Source organism: Zeus faber, assembly GCF_960531495.2.
Source record: "Zeus faber genome assembly, chromosome: 12".
NCBI classification, from domain to species: domain Eukaryota; kingdom Metazoa; phylum Chordata; class Actinopteri; order Zeiformes; family Zeidae; genus Zeus; species Zeus faber.
The window spans coordinates 21,667,025-21,678,902 of NC_137196.1; the positions used below are offsets into that span (position 1 = coordinate 21,667,025).

The 11,878-nt window shown below is 45.4% G+C and overlaps 2 protein-coding genes across 2 annotated transcripts; one reads left to right on the plus strand and one right to left on the minus strand.

Moving 5' to 3' along the window:
• Positions 1 to 1,249: 1,249 nt before the first annotated feature.
• LOC307238209 (Y+L amino acid transporter 2) lies at positions 1,250 to 8,466 on the plus strand. The gene is made up of 10 exons (XM_080011106.1): positions 1,250 to 1,389; positions 1,688 to 2,206; positions 3,529 to 3,654; positions 3,847 to 3,991; positions 4,456 to 4,579; positions 4,846 to 4,949; positions 5,064 to 5,160; positions 5,757 to 5,906; positions 5,982 to 6,165; positions 6,533 to 8,466. The coding sequence occupies exons 2-10, from the start codon at positions 1,699 to 1,701 to the stop codon at positions 6,625 to 6,627; spliced, it is 1,533 nt and encodes a 510-aa protein (XP_079867232.1). The 5' UTR covers positions 1,250 to 1,389; positions 1,688 to 1,698; the 3' UTR covers positions 6,628 to 8,466.
• A 177-nt stretch (positions 8,467 to 8,643) lies between these two features.
• Positions 8,644 to 11,626, minus strand: LOC307238211 (uncharacterized protein). The gene is made up of 4 exons (XM_080011108.1): positions 11,349 to 11,626; positions 10,989 to 11,114; positions 10,165 to 10,241; positions 8,644 to 9,071 (listed from the first exon to the last, which is right to left on the minus strand). The coding sequence occupies exons 1-4, from the start codon at positions 11,491 to 11,493 to the stop codon at positions 8,997 to 8,999; spliced, it is 423 nt and encodes a 140-aa protein (XP_079867234.1). The 5' UTR covers positions 11,494 to 11,626; the 3' UTR covers positions 8,644 to 8,996.
• Positions 11,627 to 11,878: the final 252 nt, after the last annotated feature.

Here is an 11,878-nt window from a genome sequence, read left to right on the forward strand (position 1 = left end):
AAATAAATCTGCAGACCATGTGACGCTGCAGCCTGCAGCTCACGTCTTTATAGAATGATGGTGAATTATTGATGACGAGCTGTTTTCGCCAAGAAATTCATTAAAATCGTTGCTGTTTTTGTTTGTTTTTGTTTTTATTGGGGTTTTTTTACCTCCGAGTTATTGGATTCCTCTCTTGACTATGTAGGCAACTTAGACAGTGCTAAAATAGGCTTCGCTTTTACAAACATAATCCTGGCTCCCAAAGGTTTCGCTCACCCTGAACAACTTAGATAGTGCAAGTTATTTTTGAATACATTTTCCCACTTTAATATTTCTGACCTGGCACACAAGCAGATGCTGGGAGGAAGCGTCTTGCTGTTCGCTGCACTGGCATGTCATTTATTGGATAAAATAAAAAACACGTTTATTCATTTTTCTTTCAGAGCAGAAGTAGTACCTCAGTGGACCTCACTCAGACTATTTCTTTTCCTATTTTATTTCAGGGCAATTGCCTGTTCTGCCTTTAGGGTGTGCCAGGACGCCACCTTTTGTTAAATTTTGAGGAACCCTAGGTGCAATACCAGCCATCTTGATGTTTGCATTTGATTTCTAGATCATTTGGGCCAATTGTGCTGAATTTTAATGGCAATTATTTTCCTGACATATCTTTTGAAACACCCAACTCAACCCAGTGAACAACGTCCCTTTGGGGGATCAACAGCCTTGTCTCAACCAGCTGCAAATCTGTTAAAAGTTACGACCGAAAACAAACTACTGTCCAAATCCAAAAGATGATGAAATATTTGTTTTGCTTTTTAATTTAACTGTATGATAAGAAGGACGTGAAAGATGTATGGTAGAGGGTCAATGTCACTGTCGGTGCCACTGAGCAAGGCACCAGGGGAGAAAAAAAAGCTGTAGTCAGTCCCCGGGCGCTGTACTGCGGCTGCCCACTGCTTCTAGGAATAGGACGGGTTGAATGCAGGCGACAAATTTCGTTGTAGCCGACTTGTACAATGACAATAAAGAGATTCTAATCTCTTCTATTCTGTGATGTGTTTTATTCTCAATGGCGAAGACGGACACAAAAGCCGAAGTACAAACTGTTACTCTGAAATTTTGTGTCTTTGTTTTGTCCCGGGTTGAGTTAAACGCCCAACAAGCAAGTGCTGCCCAGAGGAACAGGAGAGGCCTGCTGCAAATCTCAAAATAGCCTGTGTGTGTGTGTGTGTGTGCTTGAAAAACACCAGTTGTGGTTGTGCTGTGCCACAGATATTGCAACACCAACTGTCTTGTTGCTACCCCGTCTCGACCGTGGGCTCTCCTGGTTGACGCTGTGACAAAAACTGACCTTTTTTTAAGGATCATTGAACTGATAGGATTTATTGCATCTCACAAACCTATATGGTAAGTTCAATTCCTTTTTTACTATTTCTATTTTCGAAATTGTCATTGGATATTTAAATTCGAGAGCGGAGAAATAGAGATAAGATAAAGATGGCAATTCCTTCTCATGAGTCAAGTGTTTTGTATTTATAGCTCAGTCATAGCTCAGACCGAACAGCTCGGTCATTCTGCGTCTCGGCACAGGTCATGAGTTGTTTAAATCAAACCAGGCCGCCTAAAAGTTCAAATGGTGCTCACTTTGACTCTTGAGCTCGTCTCATTCAAGTGAACTATTTCCCCCTTCGTCCCATTATCACAGTTGCCGGGTAGATGGGTGAAGGTAGACAACAGTTTGGGACACTATGTCCCCATCAGGAGGCTCCGTCTGAGGAGGACCTGAAGGCCCCGGGCGGTGCCAAAGTGGAAAAGATCCGGTTGAAGAGGGAGATCTCGCTGATGAACGGGATCTGCCTGATCGTGGGCAACATGATCGGCTCCGGGATCTTCATCTCGCCGAAGGGCGTCCTGATCTACAGCACCTCCTACGGCCTGTCGCTCCTCATCTGGGCGCTCGGCGGCATCTTCTCCGTGTTCGGGGCCCTCTGCTACGCGGAGCTGGGCACCACCATCACCAAGTCGGGCGCCAGCTACGCCTACATCCTGGAGTCGTTCGGCGGCTTCCTCGCCTTCATCCGCCTGTGGACGTCCATCCTGCTGATCGAGCCTGCCAGCCAGGCCGTCATCTCTCTGACCTTCTCCAACTACCTGGTCGAGGCCTTCTACCCCACCTGCAAACCTCCATACGATGCCGTACGCCTCATCGCTGCAGCCTGCCTCTGTAAGAAACACACCCAGTGCTTCCACTGCTAAATTTGTCTGCTTCAGTCCCTTTCAGAATCCATGTCACACCAGAGAGGTATTCTGGGATGCAAAACTGAGTTAACGTCCTGCCCAGCCCTGTCAGGCCCCTGCAGATATTTGAACTTACCGTGGAAAAAAACCCCCAGAAAAGTAGTGCGTGAGAGTAGGGTTCAACACACACTGAGGAATGAGGAAGGTGGTGTCCTTCGTGGTGACTCGTTTGTTTGCTGTGCAGGCGTCCATGCATTTGTAATAAGAAGAGTTGAAGAAAAGCTTTTGGGTCATTCTCATGAAACCACCATAAAACAAACACATTTATAAAAATGCAAAAAATAAAAAATAAAAAAGAAGAAAGAAACGCGTCCGAAATCAATTTATACACATATTCACAGAGAATGTGGGGAAAAGTCAAGTATCAAAGCACAAAATTATAGGTAATAGTTAAAAACAACTAAGTGAGCCATATATTGTGAAATTTTAATGAATTATTTCACATGCTCTGTGAATATGTGTATTGATTAATTCCAGAATTTATTTTATTTTTGCATTTTCTATATATTGTGATGGGAGTAGTGGGGGCTAGCACTAAGTCCATGTGCTACCAATGTGCCCTCGAGGAGTGGGGGAAAATAATTTTTGCCATGAGACTGTTTAATTGCTGACGCAGATAAAGAGGTGAAAGAAAATGCAAATATTTATGACCCTTTTCCAAAGGCTGGTGGAGTGCAAACCTTGACTCAAATCTCTGGATTTTTTGGCCTTCAAAGACCTACACCACATGTTGTTCCCACAACAGCTCTCTCACACACACACACACACACACACACACACACACACAGTCTTTTAGGAACATCTCATGTTACATTACAACAGAAGAGAGGCACACAGTGACTTTAAATCGAGCCATCCTTCAAACACAGCCCGACTGTGAATCTATATCTTAAGTGATTAATGTTTTTATTTTAATTTTCAACCCAGGCCAGATTTTAAATGTTTTCTTGCATGACTAGAGTCACAGACCACGGTATTTGGACAGAGGAAACAATGGACAGTGTGACCGTTTTGCACTTTCGCAGAGAACTTTAACTGCTGTTGTCCGAACTTCCTGAATAGGGTTTTTTTAGTTTTTATTATCATATCTGTCCGGATGTAATGATTCCGTTGATTTTCATATGGCCTATAATGAATTCCTGCTCACGAATAATATCCATGGTGGACTGGATGAAATCTCAGGTCCACCGTGGACTTTTAGATGAAAGCTCCCTCTGCTGTCTTCCTTTCCCCCGCTCCCCCACTCAGGCTTGCTGATCTTCATAAACTGCGCCTACGTCAAGTGGGGGACGCTCGTCCAGGATGTCTTCACCTACGCCAAGCTCCTGGCGCTCTTTCTCATCATCATCATAGGGATGTTGAAAATAACCAGCGGTGAGTTTAACGCCAGGAAGTTAAAACCAGGAAGGTCAGAGGACGAAAGGCGGGCACTGCCGAGCACCGTGTCGTTTTTGCGATCTCCTCCTCCAACTCAATATATTTCCTGGGAGTGGTTGATTGTGGCCTTGTCCTTCTGTTTGTTAAGGAACTTCCTTAACGTGTCCCGTGTCCCTTTCCCTCCTCCAGGGGAGACGGACAACTTCAACAGCCCGTTCGAGGGCTCCTCCACGGAGCCGAGAGCCATCGCCCTGGCGCTCTACTCCGCCCTGTTCTCCTACTCCGGCTGGGACACGCTCAACTTTGTCACAGAGGAGATTAAGAGTCCAGAAAGGTCGCACACACACATGCACACACGCGCACACACACACACACACCCTGTTTTTAACAGTGATACTGGTTAGTCATTATTTAGTCCAGTCGTGGTCCAGCTTTCGGCGATGGACCTGCGTCATTTCATGACTCTTTGTTTTTCTGCGTCGTTGACACATTCCGTAACACGGAGTGATACAGTGTTTTTTATTAACGCTTTAATTATCTGGTAGTCTCAGTCAATGCATAAATACCTTATTATGTTTCAAAATCTAATTTCAGAAGAACATTACATTTTAAGTCAGAGCAATTATCATTTGTTTTTCCCTCCAAGCTCTGTAGCGCATGCAGACTACAGCCGTTGGGATTTGAATTGCCAAACAACTACTTTTTCGGCAAGCGGAACTCGTATTTAGTTGTGGCCAACTTGTTCCTCACTTCCTCTACTTTGTTCACCATTTTGTGTGGAACTCTCTGTTGCCATAGGAACCTTCCGCTGGCCATCGCCATCTCCATGCCCATCGTGACCATCATCTACCTGCTGGCCAACGTGGCGTACTACGTGGTCCTGGACATGCCCTCCCTGCTGGCCAGCGACGCCGTGGCGGTGGTGAGGCCTCCGCCGTCTGCCGGCCTAGTTGCTAAACTTAGTTCCGCTTAACATAGGGCACTTTGTCATCAGATGTTTAAATCCCCCTTGAATAGATTTACAACTTCATTAAAATAAGAACGGAGAATGCGGTCACATACCTACCAAAAATAATCAGAAGCCATAAATAATTGTCGGGTTTTCCCTTTACAGTCCCCCACATCTGAAACAAAAGTCTGCGTGAAGTTTCTTTTCAGATTTTGAATCCCCTGCCTCTGACCACACAGACTTTTGGGAATGCGGTGCTGGGGCCCTTCAAGTGGCTCATTCCTATTTCCGTAGCCATGTCCTGCTACGGAGGACTCAACGCCTCCGTCATCGCTGCGTCACGGTAATGCGGACACAAGCCAGGGGGCCGTTTAATGAAACTGCGGGGCTGGTAAAACGACACCTTCACATAACGGTCACCCTTATCGTCTCGATCTTTCTTTCGGTTTTTTTCCAGGTTGTTTTTTGTGGGGGCGAGGGAGGGCCACCTCCCGGACAGCCTCAGTCTGATCCACTTGGAGCGCTACACGCCCATCCCGGCTCTCCTGTTCAATGTGAGGAGAAACCACCTGCTTGGAAACAAAATATATACCGTATATATATTTTAAACAGTATCACTGATTGCATTCACTGCACTTCCAACGGCGAAATGTCCTCTAAAATATGCATTGATTGATTTACCGTCTGCATTAAACTGCCACAGCTACATGCAGGAGGCTGCAACAAGAGGTATTATTGTAATCGTGAGGGTCGAGCGCTGTCGCTTCACAGTTCCGGAGGAACTGGCCTCAAATCCCGTCTCGGTATCGGCGGTGAGATTGCGTGTTCTCCCCGGGTTTGAGCTGGTTTCCTCCAAAGACACACAGCTAAGGATGAATGGAAAAACTGGCCTTTGGTGTGAGCGGGACGTGTGCGAGCCTGCGATGGACTTGTGGCCTCATCCACGGTTCTTGTGCCCATCGACAGCGAATTTAGGCACCGTGACCGTGGAAAAACTGGGTCAAGGAAAATGGACAGTGACGCAAAGATACAAAATTCTGAAAGATTTATTCGATTAAAGGCTAAAAACAGTCAAGAGAAAAAAAGCGATGAAGGAATCTCACTGTGGCTGTGTTCTTAGATTGTTGTTTTTTGGTTGTTTTTTTTGCAGGGCTTGATGGGTCTGATCTTCCTGTGTGTGGAGGACGTTTTCCAGCTCATAAACTACTTCAGCTTCAGCTACTGGCTCTACGTAGGGCTCTCTGTGGCCGGACTCATCTACCTGCGCATCAAACAGCCGGACAGACACAGGCCTGTCAAGGTAGGGCGCGCGCACACACACTCACTCACTCACTCACTCACTCACTCACTACCTGGTTTCATCTTCCCTCCACAGCTCTCTCTGTTCTTCCCCATCATCTACTGCCTGTGCAGCGTCTTTCTAGTTGTGGTTCCTCTGTGCAGCGACACCGCCAACTCCCTCATAGGAATAGGAATCTCACTTTCCGGGGTCCCCGTCTATTATCTGGCCATTTACCTTCCTGCGGAGAGGAGGCCGAAACTCATAGGCAGATTAAACGGTAAGCACCGGACACAGAAAGCCGAGACCGGAAGTTTCACATTCAAGAGCAGATGAATGTATCAATGACATGTAACTAAAGGGGCCTGTTCAAAATGGATTGTACCGGGGAGGTTACTTGTTTTAGCATTACAATAATTTTTTGTATCCATCAAGGAAGTTGTAATCGCTCCCCAAGGACCCAAGTCCCCGTCTTTGGGAGTGCGTTTAGCGTTTGCCTTGCTGGGTTCAGCGGTAATGACGCGACTGGATGTTCTCTCTGGGAAATCAGTTTGCAGAAGCGACGTTAATCACCACAGATCAACAGCGTGAGCTATAATTGACCGCTCTCCCCTCTCACCGCCGTCGATCTGTTTTCCCTCTCGCAGCCTTGGCCACAAAGTACACGCAGATCCTGTGCTACTGCTGCCTGACCGAACTGGACACCGAGTCTGACGTGGCAGCAGCTGGGAAAGCGCAGTGAGCTCTGTCCCCCTGACCTCGCGCCAACAAAATCCTGAACAGCAGCCGCGCTCGGATGCCAACGTGGGCGGAGCGCGGCACACAAGGGACCGTGGACGAGCGGCGGGGCAAAACCCAAGAAGCCTTTTATACTGTACTGGGCAGGGTGTGGTGAAGATGCGGAAACATCTTCGGAACAGAAACAATGAGCATTATTATCCTCTCCGATGTCTCCGGATGAAGAGATACGGGTTTGACAAAACTGCAAAAATGTCTCTTTGTCTCCTGACAAGATGGTTGTTTTTTTTACCTTTCTGAGATCCAGGAACATCCTGAAAGGTTGAAGAGAATTTGAATGAAATGCATAACGGATGTGCCAGCTGATACAAGTTTTTATAAACTAAAACTCTTAATTTGTACTGAACATGTTTGCTATACATTACGTGAACATTTTTTAATCCTTTGTATATTTCCTAGTCATGTAATGGAGTTTGTCTCCGTTATTTAGCACTTTTAGCATTTTTTCACAGCTGTGTATCGAGTGATGCAAGGTTTGCTTTAACCTGAATGCATTTAGACGATAAATAATAACAAAAAAGCACTTTATTAATATTTGTTAGTATGATAATATTTTTCCGGTTTATGTATTGCTAATCTCATACTTCATCAAACTGGAAGTTTAAGCGGCACAGATTTCAGCAGAGAGGAAGATAGTGCTGGAAATGTGGAAGCAAGAGTTCTGCAGAGATTATTTACTTGAGTAGAATTAGTGATGACAGGGAACACAATAAACTCGCAATTGTTGAACCATTTCTATTTTGGCTAAATGACTCTCCAAAAGCACGTGCGTACAGTGGTACTTTTTGCACCGTGTAACATGCAGTAGTGACCTCACCTCAGACCACCAAGTGACAAACGGGATCCGACGATGGAACGAATGTAGTCGGAGCAGAGAAGGAATCGAGAGATGCCTCTCTGCACTGAATCAAAGCAAGATTCAAACTCTCTGCTTGAGATGGACATCTGATATATAATACAAGAATAAGAGAACAACGATCAAGTGGATAAAGGTATTGAAATGTATGAGTACTAATGATGCTGTGAGTTTGCTCCCTCTGCAGGAGGAACGAAGGAACACACCTGATGTGCAGGTGTTGGATTATTAATCTGAATATTTAGAATACAGACAGAAAACACACACACGCAGCAGAAAATGTCACTGTGCAATTTCATAGGATCAGCACTGTACAGACGACGAGAGAGAGAGAGAGAGAGAGACTGGATGGATTGATGGAGGAGGAAGGGGAAGCCAATGGACCGTACTCTTCAGGGGAACAAGGTCGGTTTTGTTGGACTTTGTTGGTTTGAGGTATGGGAACCCTGTTTCAGAGTCCAGTGTTTTATTTATTTAAGGTGTAGGAACCCTGTGTCTGAGTCTGTATTTTAGGCATTCTTTTTTTGTTCTCTGCTTGGTGGGGGGGTGGGCTTCGGCCAAGAATTCTCCCTGGCCTCAGTTTGGTGTTGGGGGTATGTGGTGTGGTTTGAGCAGCCACACCTGCGTCCTGGGTCTGGGTAATTGGGGACCCAGGATCAGTGCGGTTGCGTACCTGTTGCTCGTTGGTTGATCTAACAGGCAACAGGTAAAACCCCCATCCCCACACTCACTCAGGAGAGGAGCCCTTGTCATGACACATGTCTATCTGCTCCGGGCTTATTCCATCTAGCCCACTCTCTACAATAAACAGTGTTTTCTCAACCCCATCATCTGTGTCTCTGTGCCAGAGGTCCCTGAATACGCCACTCGTGTGGCAGGCGAAACTGCCACAACCGTTAAATGTGTTTTGATTTAAGTGCTGTGTCGATTCAAAGCCTTTTAATCTGTACGTTTGAATGAAATCATTTCAAATTGTTGTGTAGAACCAAAAGTACCAGAGCAGAATATAAAACCAAAAATGTTTCAAGGTATTAGACTAGAAAACGTTTTATTGCATAAATATAAATGTTTCAACATTTTATTTTTCACTGCAACTTTTCAATTGTGTAACCTAATACAATAGAAACAGTTTCTCTTTGATTTTGTTTGTTTTCTATATTAATGTCAAACAGAGAACACTATGTATTTTCTTTTGGTTTTGACTTCTTTTTACAGTACAAATGGCACTCCGATCTAAAATAATAAAACACCTCCTCCTGTTTATGAGGATCCTTTTTTATTGTTCAGTTCAATTTTAAACACAACATGAGAGAAAAGTGGATTCATTTTAAATTCAAAAAGAGAATAAGTGCCAAGAAATTAAAGGTGTCATTATCTAAAGTGGATTTTAAAGTCTTTGACTTGTTGTTGCACGGGATTCAACAGGCACCACAAGAACTTCCAGGATGAAGTGGGGTTCAGACTTCTGTGATGTTTCTAACAGACAAGGTAAATTCTGCGTCCAATTGCTGAAGGCGGATGATTTCAGAGAGCTGAAAGACACAGATTCATAATTTAAATCTCCGTCTGCAGCTGTTTGAAACTAATTTGAAACTCTGACAATATTTATTTTACAATTTGGAGGGAAAGAAAAAAGACAGAGTAGCCTGGGAAGCGGATCGATCTGCAGCTCATGTTCCCTTGCGCTGCAGACAAGATTGCCAGGTCTGTATGAAGCAAAACAGCGTAATGTCACACCAAAACCAGCGGCCAGCAGGAGGCAAACATGTCCGCATTACACACTGTTTCGTTCCATACATCCCCAGCCCCATTTGAATTTATTTTCTACTTATACGTTATTCACGTAAATTTCACGCAAAATAGGTCTACACAACCTGCGGCAACACTTTGTGGGAAAACCGCAGACCTGGCAACACTGTCTGCAGAGTACATCTGGCCACCTTCCCGTTCAAACACATTTGCGGTTGTGATTGGTCCGACCTTGCCAGGGCCGGGCCAATCACAATCGTTTATCTAATATGCAGCTGGTTTGATATGATGACAATGCAGAGAAGCGCTGTTGAGGCATTTTCGTAAACAGCCAAGATGGCTGCCGCTGATGTGGAACATTCTGTTGAATCCGCTATCTGGACAGTATTCAAGTAAGTCGAGCATTTGTTTTGTCATTTGCATGTCAGTCAGTGTGCATTACAATTAAGGGATAGAACAGATAGATGCTGAGAAAATACACAGGGATAACATTTCAATGAGTACGGGGCAGGGAGGAAGGGGGCACGACTCGTAGATTCGGAAAGATTATTTTCGGCGCATAACACATGGAGAGGGGGTGATCAGGGAGAGAGCCACGTAGAAAGTTTCTCCATTACGCAGGGTTTTGTTCCAAGAGGAGATGTAAAAGAAAATAACCTACATCTAAAATCACACTGTTTTGGTGCTGATCGCGGGAACCCCGTTGCTGGTGTGCGCATCGTCGGAAAGGGAGACGGGTGTGCAAAACCTCCACCATTTGGAAATCGAAAATGAACGGAGAGATTCCAGACTAACACATTTTTGCGAATTAGTCTGGTGATACCAGGCTACACAAGTATGACAGGAAAAGAGGAAAAACAGCCAACCTAGGCCTACCTTGTTCAGGACCAGAGCAATTGTCGTTGAATTGATCTCATAATAGGAATTAACCACCACATTGAGGACTGCCACCGCTGCAGGGAGCAACAATAACAACATCAGTAACATAAACAACAGAAACAATGACAGCAACAACAGCAACAGCAGACAACAACAACAGTAACAAAAACAACAGCAGCAGCCAACAACAAGAACAACAGTAACAACAGCAAGAACAACAACAGCAGCAGTCAACAACAACATTTACAACAGTAACAACAACCAAGAGCAACAACGGCAACAAAAACAACTATAGTAACAGCAGCCAACAAGAACAACAGTAACAACAACACTAACAACAGCAACAATAACAGTAACAGCAGCAACAATAACAAACAACAGCAGTAGCAGCCAACAACAGCCAATAGCAGTAACAAAAACATTAACAGTAGCCAACAAGAACAGTAACAACAAGAACAATAGTAACAACACCAACAAAAACAACAACAGCAGCCAACAGCAAGAATAAGAACAACAACAGCAACAACAGTAACAACAGCCAACATCAACAACAGTAGTAACAACAACAGCAGCAGCCAACAACAGTACCAACAAGAACAACAGCAACAAAAACAACAGAAACCAACAATAACAGCACCAAGAACAACAAGAACAACAGCAACAACAACAACACAACAAAAGAAACCAACAATAACAGCACCAAGAACAAGAACAACAGCAACAACAACACAACAACAGAAACCAACAATAACAGCAACAAGAACAACAGTAACAACAACGAGCATTCATTTTCCTGATTCAAATGTGTGTGGAATACACACCTGATGAGTCTGGTGGAGTCAGAGTTGGTGTTGGAGTCAATATGGTCACTGCGGCCAGGGGCGGGGACGCTGCTGTTGTTGCTTCCATGGAAAACGAGAGCGTGGCGGAGGTTCTCGGCTGTTGTGCTGTACAAGCAGAGAGTCGCACAAATAAAAACCAAAACCAAACAAACAAACAAAAAACACTCCCAGTACACGTCGAAACATGGGACTTTACGAAACATCCAAAGAAATCAAACCACGTCACCATCCATGTTCAACGGCTCAACCTTCATTTGTGCGTTTATTTCTTTTGTTTTATTTTTTTTAACTCAATGTCATTCAGAGAAAGGTATTTTTACTGATTTCCGAAAGGCTTACATGAGCTCGTTTGTGCCGAGGATGGGGCCGGCCACCCGGCGCACAGCAGCAGCAGCAGCAGCAGCAGCGGCAGCAGCGGCGGCAGCTCCAGCACCGCGGCGGAGTTCCGCTCCGTCAGACATCTGGGACGTGGAGCCGGTGTCATCCTGTCAGACAGCTCGGCGCCGCCGTTTCAACGCCGCGAAACGCAAGTGGAAAAAAAACAAAGCGATTAAAGCGGAGTCGAAGTTGGCTTCGAGCTAGTTCCGCTTGGAGCGCCTCCAACCCGGCGAGCACAGGTGAGCGCGACTCACCCGGAGGAGGGAGTTCGGCTTCTCCCCGGGTCGGGGGGGGGCGGGTGGAGGCGGCTGGTGAAACGGGTTGTTCGGCCAGTAAACAGCTCGATCCAAACCCCTCGGTGACCAGGGGGGGAAACACGCTCGACCGCTGCGTCTACGCGCGCAGCAATACGCACGTCGGTGTTCGAGGGCAACATTTTCGACAACGTCAAAAAGCTGTGGAGCTCTTGACCCTCGTACCTCCTCTTACTA